Source organism: Leucopleurus acutus (assembly GCF_964270905.1).
Source record: "Leucopleurus acutus genome assembly, chromosome: 3".
Classification (NCBI taxonomy): domain Eukaryota; kingdom Metazoa; phylum Chordata; class Mammalia; order Artiodactyla; family Delphinidae; genus Leucopleurus; species Leucopleurus acutus.
In genome coordinates, this window is record NC_139145.1 from 115,276,978 (window position 1) to 115,295,869 (window position 18,892).

At 38.8% G+C, this 18,892-nt stretch overlaps 2 protein-coding genes across 19 annotated transcripts in view; one reads left to right on the plus strand and one right to left on the minus strand.

Annotated features, from left to right (window-relative positions):
• The window catches only part of WDR41 (WD repeat domain 41), a 44,478-nt gene extending 39,766 nt beyond the window's left edge, over positions 1–4,712 (plus strand). The window contains exons 11-13 of one of the 2 annotated variants that reach the window (XM_082836147.1): positions 479–567; positions 1,530–1,663; positions 4,544–4,712. In XM_082836147.1, coding sequence (XP_082692273.1) covers positions 479–567; positions 1,530–1,663; positions 4,544–4,696 — 376 coding nt within the window. In that variant the 3' untranslated portion in view covers positions 4,697–4,712. The remainder of the gene's footprint in view (positions 1–478; positions 568–1,529; positions 1,664–4,543) is intronic. The other variant, XM_082836148.1, reaches the window with a different exon arrangement.
• A 3,379-nt stretch (positions 4,713–8,091) lies between these two features.
• The window catches only part of PDE8B (phosphodiesterase 8B), a 384,709-nt gene continuing 373,908 nt past the window's right edge, over positions 8,092–18,892 (minus strand). For 16 of the 17 annotated variants that reach the window (XM_082836131.1, XM_082836145.1, XM_082836130.1 and 13 more), the window contains 4 exons: positions 17,268–17,388; positions 15,106–15,273; positions 12,580–12,709; positions 9,926–10,046 (listed from right to left, as the gene is read on the minus strand). In XM_082836131.1, coding sequence (XP_082692257.1) covers positions 9,937–10,046; positions 12,580–12,709; positions 15,106–15,273; positions 17,268–17,388 — 529 coding nt within the window. In that variant the 3' untranslated portion in view covers positions 9,926–9,936. Of the gene's footprint in view, positions 8,202–9,920; positions 10,047–12,579; positions 12,710–15,105; positions 15,274–17,267; positions 17,389–18,892 lie in introns of those variants that run through there. The other variant, XM_082836129.1, reaches the window with a different exon arrangement.

Here is an 18,892-nt window from a genome sequence, read left to right on the forward strand (position 1 = left end):
CTTCAATTAAATGGTAGTCTCCTGTTGGCTAAGGCTGCCAACTGAGGGCTTTCCCCTCAGGGTAGATTTGGCTGTTGAGTTTCTAGGGATGAATTATATGAAGGAAATAGAATTATTTTCTGTGCAGGATACTTTTAGAGTGAGAGGCGCCCTGAGAAGAGATACCGTGAGAGGAAGGAATGAGACTTCTCAGGATATTGTGAAACTGTAATTCGTAACCTGTTTCCTGAATGCATTTTTAAAAATGGAAATGATACATATTTATAACATTTGAACCAATGTAACAGTATAATGTGTGCCTTTCTTGAGGAGTGCTTTTACTTTGCATTGTAAAGCCATATTGATAAATTGTGATTTTTATTGGCTCCTGCCAAGAGCTGAATAAAAGCAGTTGCAGGCTCCACTGATTTCTTTCACTGCAAATTTAGCATAGGCCTTCCATGGTGCTCTTTTTATCACTGATTTTCTCTTCTGACAGGCAGTTAATCTCATGCTCAGAAGATGGAAGTGTACGCATTTGGGAGTTACGAGAAAAACAGCAGCTTGCAGCTGAACCTGTACCAACAGGTGAGTATCTTTTCTCAAAAAGGTAGTCTTGCTTTTTTTTTTTTTTCTCATATGCAAGACAGAAGAAAGGCAGTGGTATGTAACCACAAAATAATATACAGTGTGCTCCAAATAAGCATCAGATGTTTACATGAAGCATTTGGTAATTGGGATCTAGGATTCACATTTAAATATTGCTTTACTGTAGAACTACCTGTTTATTTCAGTTCAAGTCAACTAGGATTTTTTTTGTTTTGAGGGGAAACTATTATTCCTGGTAATCTGACTGACTAAATGGCCTAATGAACTATTTACTCATTTATATTGTCTGTAATTATGTCTGGTATACAGACAGAATTTGTATCATCAGGTGTCAAAGTTCTTTCAGCCTTAAAGCATTATCATTAACATAGAACTCAATTTATTTATAAACATTTTTGTATTTATATCATCTCATGAACTCTTTGATTTTCAGGTGTTTGATTTGAAAAACAAAATCCCTGTTAGTTAGCAGCCTTTGCATAAGAAATCAGATGCTGGTACCCCTGGAATTTCTTCTGGTTATTTGAAGTCATAGGGCATTGCTCTGGGACATCCCTATGTTGCTTTTTGCCTACCCTTTATTGATAAATCTGAGTTGTGACCTCCCCCACCCCCGCCCCACCTCATTGCCATTCAGGCCTTTCATTTCTCTCCTCTTTGATTCCCATTGCCTTTTCCTCACGTTAACACACCTTCACCAGTGCGTGAGTAGGGACAATAAAAAGAGATGAGCAACAAACCTGGGTAGCTAAGAGGAAACAAAGTAACATATTTAAAAAACCCTAGTATAGTACCTGGTACCATCTGCTCACTTAGCCCTTGACTAAAATAAGTGGGGAACACTTTTTGCATTTAAGTTTTGTTTTTCTGATCTTAGATTATTATTATAAGAAAAGAGCACAGTAATTTCGAAAATGACTGAAATGGCTGTGTTTTTCTAGGTTTTTTTAACATGTGGGGATTTGGAAGAGTAAATAAACAAGCCAGCCACCCTGTTAAAAAACAACAAGAAAATGCCACTTCATGTTCACTAGAGCTTATTGGCGATTTAATTGGACACTCATCATCTGTGGAGGTATTATTTTTAATAAGCATATAAATGTCCAGGGAATTCCTGCTTTTTGCATCTCACTGCTCTTCTTTCATTTGGTCTCATAAAGACCTAAACTTTCTCTTATCTGTAGGTTTTTGTGGAATCTAAACATGGAATGGGATAGGTTATATAGTATGTGCCATTAGGATCTCTCTTTACAGAGAAATGATTTGAAGAAGGGATGTCTTGCTTCTAAAAAATCGCTTAATTACTATTACTTATGAGATGTAGATAGCTGACAATAAGGATGGTGTAAATAATGTTGAATATGTAACAGTAGTAAATAGAGGGTACATGGAGGGTTGTGTTTATGTATATAGAGGTAAAGCCTTATAGAATCTAATTCCAGGGAAGTTTATCAAATTCATGAACAGTACTGTTTTTACCTCCCTTTGGAGGATAATAATTTGTTAGCGTTAGTAAAACCCAGTGTCTTGACTGTCATTGTGCATATATGAAAATAATAGTTGAGAATTATAGGATGCATAAAGTTCTAACTTGTTATAAATATATTCAAATACTTTAATATTTACTATAGGCATTATTGCCTGTAATGAAGAAGGAATAAGACCAGTCGAGGTAAAGAAATGATTGGAACTGGTAACAGTATAAGCAGAGCCCTAAGTCCCCCTCCCTACCCTCCTCCCTCCCCTCCCCCCTCCCCTCCCCCCTCCCTCCCTCTGTGCTGGTCTTAGTTGCGGCATGCGGGATCTTTGTTGTGGCATACGGGGCTCCTAGTTGCAGTATGCGGGATCTAGTTCCCGCGTGCTGCAGGCCCCCTGCACTGGGAGCATGGAGTCCTAACCACTGGATCACCAGGGAAGCCCCATGAGTTTCTTAAATTGTTCTTCCCTGTTTCATAGCCAGGGAGGAACAAATTGTTTTTCATTTGAAAGTGCATTTATACTTAGAAGCAACAGCACAACACTTGTTATTAGCATTTCCTGTATTTCAGGCACTACACTAGACATTGGAGTTTACAAAGAGATATAATATAAAAATATTATGGTCCTGGAAATGAGCTGAACCTTGATGCTTAGGTAGGATTAAGATAGTCTTACGACCATAAGCTCCCTGATTTTGGGTACTTACATCTTACTCATTTTTGCCTTCCTCTGCCAGGTAGCCCAGTTGTTTTCATTTTGTTTTTTAACTTTGGGAGTTGTGCAGATGGAATGTGGTAGACAGGAGGGCAAAGATAGAATCTACTTGGTGGCAAGGAGCAGGTTGGCTAGGCTGGAGGACTGTGTTCCGATGAATGGACACAGTAGGAGATAAAGCTGGGAAAGTAGTTTGGGGTCAGATTACTGAATGTAAGGCTAAGGAGTTTGGACTTTTTAAAAAAGTTCATACATACATACACAAAAAGTTTATGTATTTATTTTGGCTGTGTTGGGTCTTTGCACACGGGCTTTCTCTAGTTGCGGCGAGCAGGGGCTACTCTTCGATGCGGTGCGTTGCGGTGGCTTCTCGTTGTGGAGCACAGGCTCTAGGCGTGTGGGCTTCAGTAGTTGTGGCGCACGGGCTTAGTTGCTCTACGGCATGTGGTATCTTCTCGGACCAGGGCTCGAGCCTGTGTCCCCTGCATTGGCAGGTGGATTCTTAACCACTGCACCACCAGGGAAGTCCCTGGACTTTATGCTTTAAATAGTAGGACCCTATTAAAGGTTTTTAAATGGTGTGGCACATTTGTCATTGTATGGAAGTGTTCAATTCTTAGAAATTTTCCTGAGTGGAAGTGTTGACATTTAATTACTTTTTAAAAAAATCTTGGCTCTTTCTTGAATTTTCTCATTCCTTTTTTCTTTTGATCCTTACTCTCTAAGCCTAGTCCTATTTACCTACCTGTATTTATTGAATTCTAACTTTTCCATCTCCTGAGGAGTTTTGCTCTGCTAGGTCTCCACCCCTCACTCCTACATCATCAGCTGAGCCCTTCTCCTGCTATCTTCAGAAATGTATGAGTTATTTCTTAGAAAACTTGCATCCTATTTCTCTCCTATATGTCACTCTTTCCCTCAAAGAGCTCATCCTTTTCATTTATCTCCTCTCTACTCCATAGGATGCATGCTGCCTTCTCTTCTCATCAACATTCCATTTTCCTATTCTTACCTTCCAGCCTGTTCCTTCACTGGGCATGACCTTCCTTTTATTTGGAGAGTTTTATGTTTTTGAAGCTTTTTCTGACAACTTCATTCATTATTGATCTATGCCTCCTTTTTCTGCATTTCTGTGGCACATCATAGCCTGAACTATGCTATTTAGTACCTGATTACATCATCTTTAATTGGTACCCTTATTGTTTCAACTATGATTTGGTTTTCACAACTGAATTAGAACCTTTTTAAGGGTAGGGACTATAAGCATATAGATGACACTCAGTAAATGCTTAAGGATTGATTATGTCTCTTTATATAGAGAGCTAAAGCCATTGTTTCTCTTGGAGAATTTGGAATTCAGACATTTTATTGGTGGCCATTTTTGCATAAATAAGAAGGCCAGTAAAAATGATTAAGTAAAGCAGGTTTGTTGGGACTTCTGACAAAAATCTTAAGACCAATACTTGAGGAATTAGATAATGGTAAAATTTAGACGATACTTTGGGACTTCATGTACTTTACAAAAATAGCTTTTATAGTTCTGTAGTTGAGTAGTATTTACTAGTCTAGCATTTGTATATTTGTATGTGATTATCACTCACACTTAAAAATAACATTTCTCATGAAAGATACGGAGTTTTACGGTCAGATCCAAAGACGTCTCCAAGGTACACATTTTAACAAGCACCTGTCTTAATCTAGTTAGTATTAGCCTCTTCTCCTTGAAGTTCCTATAATCAGTAATTAAAATTTTTTTTTACAGATGTTTCTGTACTTTGAAGATCATGGACTAGTGACATGTTCTGCTGATCATCTCATTATTTTGTGGAAAAATGGAGAACGAGAATCTGGATTGCGCAGCTTAAAGTTATTTCAAAAATTAGAGGAGAATGGTGACTTATATCTTGCTGTCTAGTTTAAGGAATTTGAACACCTGTGCATGAACCTTGAACAGCAAATATAGGGGTAATACTCTGAAAACCATTACCATATTAATCACTTAAATTTTGTAATTTTTTTTTCTTGTTACTCCATAAAATTCCAATTGTTTGAATTTTTTCTGGGGCTGCAAACCAGCAACAAGTTGCTTCTCAGGTATTAGTACTTTCACCAAAGAATATAGCACAAGTTTTTCATTTGACTTTTCACATAAGTTACCTGAAACCATTGAAGGAATGGGTCTAATTTCAGCAGTGAATTTTCAGAAAGTGAAGTTTTCAGAGTTCATCACATATACCTGTTGAAGCAGAATTAAATTATACCACAGTGTCCTCACAGAGATAAATTTTTTATGCTTTGAAAAAACTCTACACCAGAAATTATATGAGTTTATGTTTAATGAGGAGAAGAGTACTTGGAACCTCTCACTCTCTCTAATGTAATTATATTGCCTCTAACTAAATTTTTATTCATCAAAAGGGATTAGATTTTTAAAATATTACATGTAATTTCTTTCATTTAGCCTTTTTGGATTTTGAAATACCTGACTTTGTTCTCCAAAGTTGTTAGTATTTTAACTATACCTGTCATTCTTTTAAAGATTTATTCAAGGAACCTACTTTTATGGAAATAAATATACATGATCATTATAGACGATATTTTGGGAGAAAAATGAAAAATCCGGTGAAGAGTAAATAGGTAGGATGTAGCATATCTTGAACTTAAACCTTGAGATATCCAGAAAACTGATGCCTCCCTGTAGGAAATGAAGATTCCATAATAATTGTACTTTGTGCTGCTATTGAAGTGGTGAGTGCTGTGTTTTAAGCTTCTTAATTTGAACCTAGACCCTGGGAGGAGGTAGAAATAGAAATAACAGTATTTTTTATTCTTTGGTTTTCTTTAGAGCCTGTTTGATTAAGAATTCTTGTGGTAATTTAAATATATCCTTTCTCCTACAAATCCCCCTGGTCTTTAGTAACTCTCAGTATTCTAAATATGAAGCAAACCTGAATCTCTCACTGTTTTAACTACAGCTTTTTTTTTTTTGGTGCCAACTAATTTGTTTAAATCCTTTTTTTTTTAAATTCTAGCTACTAAAATCCCTATAAACACAAATCAGGAGGAATCTTATTACAGTGTATTTTTTCCCCCTAGCCTGAGCAGCTATTGACTAGATTCTTGGTAATAGACCAGCAGCAGCCCCTCATATATGCCAGAGATGAGAGCTAGATCAGTAAAGTTACAGTGTTTTCAAAGTGCCTGATTCATCTTACCATTGGCTCAAATATGAAATGCTTGAGACAGGCATCACTTATGAGTTTCTTGCAGACCACTGAGATTTAATCATCTTCATCACCCCATCAGCCTTAGAGCACTCTTTCTCCCTTTTGGTACTAAAGAATAAAAATTAAAAAGTGTTCCATACATTAAAAAATGGGTGGGTTTAATTGTGGAGTTAATCTTAAACTGCTGATGAAGGAATCGTATTGAAGTAAACACCAGGTGGCTGATGTGTCAGAGGACTAATCCTTCTCAAAGAACACTTTCTGGATTTATTTTTTCATCACACACACCCTAATGGAATCTTTGTAAATTGTTGTCACTAGTGTCACTAGTTTTACCTTTGACAGTTGTTGTTTCCTCAACTACCTACAAAGTCTGGAAGAGCTATGGTCATCTATGCCAGACCAGTGCCATAATGTTATAAATAAGGAAGCTGAAGCCCAGTCAGGTAAGGCCTTCCAGTTAGTTAGCTCAATTCTCATTAGCATCAGTAAACGAATTTAAAAACAGAAATTGAACATGACTGGAATGAGAGAGAAGGGTTGTATGATTACCCCTTGAGCAAAACCAGATAATGTTCATAGTCATTGTTTCTGTTTTAATTCACAATGAAAATACCTTTATGGAGAAATATAATAAAATTTATGTAACCTCCATTATATAATAGAAGAATGTGAATAGAAAAATTAGCACTGCCTCTTAGCCGACAGATTGTTGTTATCGTGGCATACATATCTGAGCAGTCATACTGAGGCACTGCTAGTCTTTTATCCTGAAATTGGAACGTGGGTAGGATTCCTAAACCAGGCAGACATGCATTTTGGGCTGAGTGCATCAGATTATTGATCAGAGTCATTGTTAGGCTTTTAATTTTCTTCCGTAGATGGACTTTCTCTTATTACCAGCTAGCTTTTTCTTTGGAGATTCTACTATTAGGTCATGAGTTTTAAAGTTTTCTTGAATTGTATAAGATATTCAATGAATTATAAAAGGAATTCATAGATTCTTAACTGCTTTTTTCCCTAATTTGTTCTGGATTAGTATTATGTAATAGTAATCTATTCACGTGAATGATACAAACCACAGGTGAGTTGGGGGAGCAAATAGTACTGATGAAAGTACCACTGTGAGTCCCTCTGTTATTAAAATCTAGAGGAAAACCTCCAACCCATTCATGGGAACTTGATGGTTTTTGCTTTCATGAATGCCCTAAGGTCAGAGATGGAGTAAAACAGTGAGATGGGAAAATCTAGAAGAGACTCAGACTTGATGGCTGCTTACTAGTTGTATGCAGAGTGCTGCAAAAAGTTGAACTTTCAAATTAGAAGAATACAACTATAACTGAGGTCGATAAATATTATGTGCATTTTTTCCATTTCCCTAGCTTAGCTTTCAGTGCTGTTATATTTGCAACACCAGAAGTAATACTATGCGGTGGGCCTTGTCATTTTTATTTAAAAATACCCTTATTACCTCATTCTCTGGCTTACTCACATAACACAATCAAGAGCCTAAACTTGAGGGACATTGTGTTTATCTTTCTCAAGTTGAGTGCGTTCTGATTAATAGATGAGGCTTGTTCTTTGTCCACAAGACTAAGCAGTCCTAACTCTGAAGGTAAGCATATTTTAAAATCTTAAATTGGAAGTAAAGAATAACCTAATTAAATTATAGGGTTATTCTGGTCCTGGTAACAGTGTTTTATAACTAACTTCTGGTTAAGTAGTAGTAGTAATGTGACTTCTCTCTAGTTTAGATCATGTTATATTTTCCTAAATTAATAGGGTTCCCCTCAACACAGACTTATGCTCAGTATGAGAGACAATTATAATAGTTTATACTCACTCATCTGATACACATACCATCTGAAAGACTATTTGGAGGAATGCACTATTTAGTTAGCAACTCAGTAGAAGATTACACCATAGTAGATTACACTGATAAAGAGCAGAGCTATGCTAAAGCTTTAGTACCTGGCAGTGTTAATATGAAATTAATTTGAAATTATACTGAGTCAGTTTTAACAAACATTCACATAGAAAAATGTCAGACATCTGATGAATGTCACTTACCAAATGGAACCAAAAGCGAGATGGTCAAGAAAAGATTGTCGTTGCTTCAGGCAAGCTTCTGAAGCCTAGGCAAATTATTTAGCTCCTTAAAATGGGATTCTGACATCCTGAATTTAATGTGTTCTGAAAACAAAGCGTGTGACTCATGAAATAAAGAACACTAAACCGAAATATTGAAATTATGAAAAATTTAGGCCAAAGAGGTAAAATAAAAACAGCTGTTAGGAATGAAAAATGGCTGTAGGAATTTAGTTACAAGTACTTCACAAAAACATTTTCATCACATTTACTTAGCGCAGCATTACAATACAAAGCTAGCTGCTGTCCTGACCAAGCAAGTTCTCTTACCATCTAACAAAAATAATTTAGGTACATTTCTTTGCATGGAATTGTCATATATGTTTCCATTTGTTGGTACAAAACATAGAAAAAAACATTGGCATGTTTTGTAGTGATAAGTAATTTTTGCCCCCATGTACTAGGTCCACGTGTTCTGCATTCCACTTTTCATTTGAAAAAAGTAACTAACTACTGGTTCAGTTAATTTAGTCTCTGTTTATACCTCTTAGAAATGCAGCATGAAGTACAGAGAATTTGAAAGAAAAACAAAGATTTTGTTTACAGAATCTCTAATTTATAATACATAGAGAAGGGTTGGCTGGTAAAAGAGAAAAGAAAATCTCAAGTCTGACTTCATGTAGACCACAGAAAGTTGTGAAAAGAGCTGTATAAAAATATGCACTTGTGCTTTAGAAGCTTTTAGCATACAATTAATAGCTTAAAATAGTATTTACTGCTTCCCCATATGCTATTTTCTGATATATTTACACACCTTGCAATCTTTTTTTCATCATTAAAGCAAAATGGCATGATCTTAAATATAGATAGGTTAAAAACATCTGAACCTTGAAACTTCCTCTGTCTCCTCGGTACTCGGCACAACGTACTCCATGGACTTAAACCCTGAAAATTTAGATTGCTTTAATAAAAATTTTAAACAGCAAATGTATATAAATTTTTTTTTTAAAAAAAGCTTGTCCAAGGGCATTCAGATTAATGGCTTGTATATAATACCTACTATAGTGCCTTGTAACTGCCTCTGTAAACCAGAAATAAAGGGAAGAAGCTCTTGGATTCCCCACAGACAAGATGTCACTTCCTTCCCCATCATGGTTGGCTTTCTGTTAAGATGAATCCCTTTTGTAGGAGAGAGGACTACACAGGCTGCTGATACCATAGAGAAGGCACTCACCAGGCCAAGACAGACTGTGTTCTAACTTGGGTGTTACACCATTGATCAGAACCACCTAGCCATGGAGGCTCTGAAGCTAACTAGTTTATCAGCAGTTTGGTCCTAGTTGTTTTGCTCACTTTATATGGGTTTCTTTTCTTAGATATTCTTATGAACCTTTTAGATTGATGCTCTTGAGGAAAATAGTCAAGCTAAACAGTGATGGTGACTTTCATGGTAAAAGATGAGCTAAACCACTAGCTAAGCTACATGGTCCATCATCCACAGAGATGGTGGGCTCGTGGGCACCAAGTCTTTGCTGCATGTCTCCTGCTAGTTACAGTGAATCAGCTGCAGGGTTTGATGAGGGCAGACAGGATGACAGCAGGGCAAAGGATTTTGCCATGTGTTTGTTCTGTCACTAAGTGATTGTTCAAAATTTTTCTTCATGGAACATAATTTTCTAAAAATGAAATTTGGGAAGTTGAATGATTAAAAGTCAGATATTAAACATTAGCTCCTTAACCTACACCTGTCATTTTCATTATGAAGGAAAGCCTCTTGTTTACACTACTGTGATTCACAGTGCCCTTTGTAGATCAAGAGGTCACCTTCTCTGTCTTGGCTTTAGCTGTCAGATGGAAGCCTCAGACTTTTGCACTTTAGGTCATCTAACGTCTTCCAGTGTTTGTAGTTATCGGCCAAATGTTGCATCAGGGTTGGCAGGTGTGCAAAGGCTGCAAGGATATAAGAGAATAAAAAGAAGCCTGTTAAATTAGATTCCAGGAGCATTTATAAGGTTGGGGCTCTGTGGGACAAATTTGGGATCACAATTGGAGGAGAGGTACCCTAGGTTAGGCCTAAGGTGAACACAGAAGCATGAGAAGGATGAGTTACTAAACACTGGTTTCTGAAATATGAACCGGTCCTTTTAACTAAAAATTGATAACAACAAAAGATCAGAAAGAGAAATTAAAGAAACAATCCCATTTACCATCACATCAAAAAGAATAAAATACCTTGGGATAAACCTACCTAAGGAGGCAAAAAACCTGTACCCTGAAAACTATAAGATGTTGATGAAAGAAATCAAGGATGACACAAACACATGGAAGGATACCATGTTCTTGGATTGGAAGAATAAATATTGTGAAAATGACTACACTACCCAAGGCAATCTACAGATTCAGTGCAATCCCTATCAAGATACCGATGACATTTTTCACAGAACTAGAATGAAAATTTTTTTAATTTGTAAGGAAACACAAAAGACCCTGAATAGCTAAAGCAATCCTGAGGAAGAAAATCAGAGCTGGAGAAATCAGGCTCCCTGGCTTCAGACTATACTTCAAAGCTACAGTAATCAAAGTGGTATGGTACTGGCACAAAAACAGAAGTATAGATCAATGGAACAGGACAGAAAGCCCAGAAATAAACCCATGCATCTATGGTCAATTAATCTATGACAAAGGAAGCAAGAATATACAATGGAGAAAAGATAGTCTCTTCAATAAGTGGTGCTGGGGAAACTGGACAACTACATGTAAAAGAATGAAACTAGAACATTCTGTAACACCATACACAAACTCGAAATGGATTGAAGACCTAAATGTAAGGCTGGCTACTATAAAACTCTTAGAGGAAAACATAGGCAGGACACTCTTCACCATAAATCACAGCAGTATCTTTTTGGATCCATCTTGTACCTAGAGTAATGAAAATAAAAACAAAAATAAACAAATGGGACCTAATTAAACTTAAAAGCTTTCGCACAGCAAAGGAAACCATAGACAAAACGAAAATACAACCCACAGAATGGGAGAAAATATTTGCAAATGAAGCAACCAACAAGGGATTAATCTCCAAAATATACCAACAGTTCATGCAGCTCTGTATCAAAAAAAAAAAAAAAATCAAAAAATAGGCAGAAGATCTAAATAGACATTTCTTCAAAGAAGACATACGGATGGCCAAAAGCACATGAAAAGATGTTCAACGTCACTCAATGAAAAATGCAAATCAAAACCACAATGAGGTATCACCTCAAACCAGTCAGAATGGCCATCATTAAAAAGTCTACAAACAACAAATGCTGGAGAGGGTGTGGAGAAAAGGGAACCCTCCTACACTGTTGGTGCGAATGTAAATTGGTGCAGCCACTATGGAAAACGGTATGGAGGTTCCTTAAAAAACTAAAAATAGAGCTACCATATGACCCAGGAATCCCACTCTTAGGTGTATACCCAGAGAAGACTGTAATTCAAAAAGATACATGCACCCCAATGTTCACTGCAGCACTCTTTACAGTAGCCAAGACATGGAAGCAACCTAAATGTCCCTTGACAGATGAATGGATGAAGAAGATGTGGGGTATATATATATATATATATATATATATATATATATACACACATACATACATACATATACAATGGAATATTACTCAGCCATGAAAAAGAGTGAGATGGATGGACCTAGAGATTATCATACTAAGTGAAGTATGTCAGAAAGAGAAAGACAAATATCATATGATATCACTTATATGTGGAATCTGAAAAAAAAAGATACAATTCAACTTATTTACAAAACAGAAATAGACTCACAGACTTTGAAAACAAATTAATGGTTACCAAAGGGGAAACACGGGGGGAGGGACAAATTAGGAGTTTGGGGTTAACATATATACACTAAATAGATAATCAACAAGAATCTACTGTATAGCACAAGGAACTCTACTCAATGTTCTGTAATAACCTATATGGGAAAAGGATCTGAAAAAGAATGGATATATGTATATGTATAACTGAATCACTTAGCTGTACACCTGAAAGTAACCCAACATTGTAAATCAACTATACTCCGATATAAAATAAAAATTAAATTCAAAAAAATTAAAAAGGATGTCAAAAAAATGAAAAGCTGTTTATCAACTGATATTATGAAAAGAATCTGTGATTCAGAGTAGACTTAGTATATTTTATGTTCTCTCTGGAATTTCCTCCAATGACAGAATAAAACTCCTGTAAGCTTTGGAAACATGTCCTTGGAAGAGTTACCAAACATCCACTGAGTCTTCCATACACATGGTTTGTGCTGAGGACACACAAAGTGTTCCTGCACCCCCACCACACCTGGCCACAAGCAGCTGACTTTTTCTTTTAAGTTACATTTCGTTTACACCTTTAGGCCCAGCCCCTGTCATTAAAGGTAACCATCATAAAGTATAGCAAAATATTCTGTTTGTGGGTAACAAAACAGGAACTGTCTTACCATCCCAAGCATCAAACATGTCTGTTATGAAGTAGTCAATAAAGGAGATCTGGGACTTGGGGATGCTACAGGTATTCCGGTCAAATACTGGCATCACTACAGGTAGCCCCTGTCTCTTCTCTTCATCAGTCTGTAAGAAATAACACAGGGCTGTAGGGCACATAAGGAGCTGTCACAGTAACATCTAGTTTGTCAGAACCACTCTGTGAAAATGGCTCATAATCCAGTTGTATCTGTGAAGAAATTGGCTTGGCAAGGTCCTGAGGCTTATATAAGACAACCACCTGATGAGCTCCAGTGACTGGATTCAGGTCTTCTGACTCTCAAATGTGTTATGCTATCTTACAGCACCTCCTGAAGCACTTATCTCAGGATTTGTAGCCTCTTTTCTGAGATCTGTTTTCATGATCGCAAGGTCAAGACTATTTTCAAAGTAACACTAATAATACTAAGTGGCGTTTATACTGAGGGTACAGGAGCGATGGTGTGTTTAAAACTGCTGACGCCTTAGCGTGAATCAAAGAACTGGCACCAAGCTGTACAAATAGTCATTGTATTATTCACTGTCATATGCTTGCACTTTAAAAAGAAAGCCAGTTTCACTTAAGAATGTCTTCATTAAAGTAGTAAGAATTATTAATCTTATTTAAACTTGACCTTTGAAAATACGTCTTTTTAATATTGTTTGTGACAAAATCGGAAGTACATACAAAGCCCTTGTGCTGCACATCAACGTATTATGGTGGTCTGGATGAAAAGCAGTTAGGCAGTTGAGCTGAACTAGCTTCTTTTTTTTCATGAAATAACTATGTTTTACTCAAAAGAATGACAAACTATGAGATTTTTCAGATTGGGGTATTTGGTCATGCAATTCTCAAGATATGTGTAAATCTGAGTATTTTGCACATTAGAGTGTATGTTTTATGCATAAGGTCATAATTCACTGGGCTGAAACTGAGATCCACATTTACTGGTAGTATGCTGAACCAGAGGCTGGCTGATCAGAGACCTCATTTGTAACCTGATTTTTAGGTCACATTGTCTTGTGAACATTAGTACTTTCCTTTCTGGGAAAAGGACACCTAAACAGGGAGATTACCTTAAAGAACTTAAAAGTGGTTCTTTCCCGTTCCCCATTCACATACTTTGAGAATAACTAGGAGTAGGATTTTACGTCTTCTCTGTGGGTCCTGGGAAGCCCCGATAATGGCCTCCTACCAGTTTTTGGCTCAGCTTGCTCATTTCAGGTCAGTAGATTAGGCAGCCTTAAAATAGCCACTGCTGTTCAAGGAGTAGTTTGGGTTTTTTCCCCTCTGTTTCTGGCAAGCTCAGAACTGCTTGTCCTATTTTTCTTTGATTCATGGGGTCTCTTCCCATCCTTGAAAGCTGCACCTAACTTACTGGGTCCTCGGCTGCCCTTTGCCCCTGCCAACCCTTTTAGACATTATCAGCTATTCTTTTATTCTGCCTCAGCGGTATGTTCCAGCCATATAGGCACACAACCCTCCCCCCCCCGCCCCCCGTCCCCCGTCCCCAAATGCATTACTTGTAGCTACTTGTGACATGTTTGTCTATCACAAATAATAAACATTAGTCCTTAGAGCCTCTTCTTTGAAAGTAGGCCTCTTTTAAATGGCATCTTGTGGTCTACTACGTTATTCTCCTTTAATTCCTCTTCACACTGCCAAAGTTGCTGTTTTCCTTACATAAAAATTCTGGTTCTCCTCCCTACTAATTTTGCTCATAACCCTTTGTTCTCCCAGAACTCTCCCAGAATGTCCTTTCCCATTTCTAAATTTTGAAATCCTTCAAAAAAAACCACAAAAACACCAGCTCTAACACCTTTTCCACAAAGCCCTTTTATCTAGAAAAAAAACCTCTTTCTGAACTCTTAGGACTTAACGTATACCTCCTTTAGAAGTGTTTTCATTTTTTTGTTTGTTTTGCGGTACGCGGGCCTCTCACTGTTGTGGCCTCTCCCGTTGCGGAGCACAGGCTCCGGACGCGCAGGCTCAGCGGCCATGGCTCATGGGCCCAGCCGCTTCGCGACATGTGGGATCTTCCCGGACCGGGGCACGAACCTGTGTCCCCTGCATCGGCAAGTGGACTCTCAACCACTGCACCACCAGGGAAGCCCTTTTATTTATTTTTAATTTACCAATGTATGGACCTGTTTATGTCTGTCTCCCTGCCCTACTGTATTATGAGCTACCCATGGTGCAGTCTGTTCCCCAGACTGCACCATGGAGATGATAATCTAGTGAATGAATGGAGGATTTCCCAGTTTTTGTGGAAATTCAGGATCTAAAAATTTGAGGACGAAAAGATACTTCCAAAGGCTCAGTTTATCCCCCTTCCCCTAGAGAGAGTTTAGTTAGTGCCCAGCCACATCATAGTCTCTTGAGGGACCAGATTTCTGTTCCAGGCAAGGGTGAGCCATTGCTTTCCAGGGAGGAGTCATTTATTTACTGTGACCCGGGGCCATTCCCAGAAGGGAGGTGGAGCTTCCCTAGAGAGGCAGCACACCTGTGCAAAGTACTCCTCGGAGATCCTTCCGGCCCATTCGATACATAGGTCCAGGGGGCGGCATGGATTGGCCACGTCAGCACACTTAATCATCATGCGCTTAATCAGGATTTGATTTTCAGGAAAGTTCTTCCCAGTAAGGTTGCATTCACAGTCACTGCCTTCAATCTGGAAAACAGTCACATCAGGGTTGTTTCAATATGATGGTGAAGCCCACAAGGGCCAGCTGACCAGATATTAGATGGCAGTCACCCAGGCAAACTTAGGCATGAGACTTGATGAAGGAGGCCTTCCCATCCTTAATTCCATATATGATACATTGATATATTCTTGGGGACGGGGAGCAGTCAAACAATACAAACACACAGAGCTTAAAAGGCCGAAGTCCCTATCACCACCCGTCCACAACCTCACTGTCATCCTCTTCCCCAGAGGTAGCTGCTACAAAGCAGGTTTTTGTTTTGTTTTGTTTTTAATGATTTGGTATGTAATCTTAAGGAAGGAGAGCTTTTCTCCCAGTTTTATCAGGAAATGTGTAAAAGCACAAATTCCCCTTTCTTAATACATTAAAGATGGGGAAATGCCACATACATGTGACCCTTCAATTATTTCTTGATTTCTTTCTACTTAATATGCCTGACAGCTCCCTCTCTCCTGTGACCTTCTGTCCCACCCCCAGTTACCCACCTCCTCCCACTTTGTTCTTTCTCTTCAGGTATGTGTCCACTCATGCTTTCCAGGCTGCTCTTCTGGCTGGGTGGTAGGGAGGGTGAGACATGTAAGTGTTGGGGGTACTAGGAGCAGAAAGCGGGCCAGGGCAGGAGCAGGTATATTCAGCCATGTTAAAAAGACTGGTTGTACACTACTACCTACCTAGTGATGGATGTCAGCGGTCCAGAGCCACGTGGACAGGTCTGTGAGTAGGCTTATGTAAATGCGACAACAGGTCAATTATACAAAACCTAGAAGACTACGATTCCCTGATTTCAAAGATACCATGGAACTGACTGTGTAAACATCTAATTAGCTCTCCAGAGCTCTGCCAAGCTGAAGGACTGTATGACATTTAAGGATTTTTTTGTTTTGGGACTGGACCTATTAAACCATCAATGGGCAGAATTATATTCTGAAGGTTGGTATTTTGATTACTTACCATTGGGAAGATACTGCTTGCTATAGTTACTGCAGTACACAAATCTCAACAGAGTTGGGGGCTTACTTGGATAGATGACCTTCCCAACTCTAAATTCTATGATTCTGTTTAATTTCACCCTCTTAAATCCCCAGATCCTTGCTCCCATAAGTCCTCTGTGGAAGGAGAGGGTCCTGGCATTGTGCTGTGGAATCCCTGGGGGATGGAGCAGAACACAGGTGAGGTGGACACTGTTCCTCCACCCAGGCTGGTCATGTGATGGGTCCTACACAGATAGTTTCCTTACTGATCATCAAGTTACATCTAAGACAACCATTCCTCATTCATCCACATGTGCAACCCTCATACAGGAATGAGTGAAACGCTTTTCTAACTTTATGGGGCTATGAACAGCCTTACAGTATAAGAGGGCAGTTGATCTCATTTTAAACAGTAAGAGATGTGAACTTATGTCCATGTTCCTAAAACCCAAGTTTGTAGGGACCTTAAGGCAGGTCTAAGGCACATCAGTAAATTTTAAAAAGGAGAAAGACTTGTATTTTTGTTTTCAACTAGTCACTCCCAATTTAACTTTCTATAGTCTTTAGATACTGACAGGCTTTTAATGCAAATCAGCAGGATTATAGTTCTTTAAAACATCTAATTTTGAGGTCTCCCAAGAGCTCAAAGACCAGAGAACTAGAAAGGCTCTGAAACCCCTAAAATGACACCATTTATTCCAGTCTCTGCTGTCTGCAGGCTCCTTTCATCATAGACTTTGGGCCTACTTTTGTCACTGCTGGCTTTATCTCAGTCAGGGCCTTTCTTTCAAGGAGCTCAGAGTTACTGTGGACACTCTCAATCTATTCTTGTCCTTAGGGAAAACAAGTGACCAGTACTTTCAGCCTTCTTTACCAACTCCAAGCAAATAACCATCTTGCATTCAAGATGGAGAGAAAATGCTTTGAGGCCAGAGTAGGCTCTAATGGAAATACATTCCAGTGTATCTTATTACATGGGAAATGCTTACCTCAGCTGCCATTGGCTTGTTGATGCTGTTCACAAATTTGTTCACATGTTCAAAGTGTTTTGTCATCTCTGTTGCTAAAACCATATCAATAATAGCCTGGCGCAGTGTTCGATAATGGTTCCTAAAATAACCAGAAGACAAAGCGCCTTGTTCACATCATGTCCCGAATTAGAACTGTTCTACCATTTCACCACACTTCCCACAATCTAGGAGGAAGCTAGGGGCACAGAGTTAATGAGTGAAGATCACAGAAAAGTTTACCTGCTCATCTTCCTACTCAGCCAGGACTTGGTGACACTATTCCATTTTCCCCAGTGACAGCTGACCTTCATATGATATATGAGTATATAAAAAAAAAAGTGTCCCAAGGGTACTTATTTCACAAGGTGATTCCCTTCTACCTTCCCTTGGCAATATCAAAATAGTGAAGTGAAAGGAAATGACAAGTTCTTTCCCTACAAGGCTAGTACAGCAACCTGGTGAGCTGTCCCATGGCATTCAGTGCAGACACAGTGATTCCTGTTACAGAGAAGTGTCATTATTTCTTTTGATGATGGCATTGGAAGAAAGTTTTCCAAATAATGAGCTGTTCTCTAGATTGCAATTAGATAGAAGTTATAATGGAAGGAGCAATAACTCTGCTCAAAATCACCCAGTTCCTATCATCTTTTTCTAACTTCAAGAGCCAGAATGGGGAACGAATAAAATTGGCTATTGGCAAGAATTCTTCCTATGAAAGTTTTAAAAACAATACTTGATATGATGAAGCCTTCAGTTGAAGGTGGAATAACTGGTCTCCATATTTTCTCAGGTTTCTGGAGACCAAACAGATGGGTTCAGGTTCATGTTGACAAATCATCCTTGAGGCTTGAGTGAGCTCTGAGCTCCCTGTATACTGCCTTTTCTCAGGGGTCTGCACTCCAGCCTGGCTATTGCTGTGTAGGAAATACTCATAGCTTGATGGCAGGGTGGTGGCTGGCGAGAGGAATTGCTCCTATCTGTTCACATTTGGCCAACTCACCAGAGGGGGAAACCTGCCCTACCCTGTGGACTCCAGGAGCTCTGCTGGGAGCATGGAACACTGTCTCCTCATGAGTTAGGATTTTAAGTGACTGAAAATTGAGCTGGGGAAAGATGGGTAAGGATACATTTTCCTCAGGTTACACCATAGACAGGATGTCCTTTTGAGAGGATAAAAATATCTGCTATATTTGTTAGTAGTATAATCAATATTTATAGAGTGCTTTGCAGTGTATAAAACATTTTCATGAACTCACTGAAGACCAGATGGAGTTTAAAAAGATGAACAGTCTAAGCAGAGAATGGAGGAGGGCTGGCTGCACATCAAAGAAATCTATGTGGTCAACGTTTGTGTACATCTTTATGAAGATGTTCTTGCAGCACCTGTGAACATTTAGCAGGCAGTGCTCGCCTTGTGAAGCAGCTTAGGGTAAAGGCACGGCCGCCAAAGTAGGAGTGAGAGCGACGTGACGCCGGGAGGGAAACCCCAAAGAGGCCGCAGCTGCAGGAGGCCAGAGTCCTGGCCGCTGTTGGCCTTCCCTGAGGGCTTCGACCAGGCCCTGCAGGCTGCACAGCAGCTGAGCGCCACCCGCCTCACGGACCCC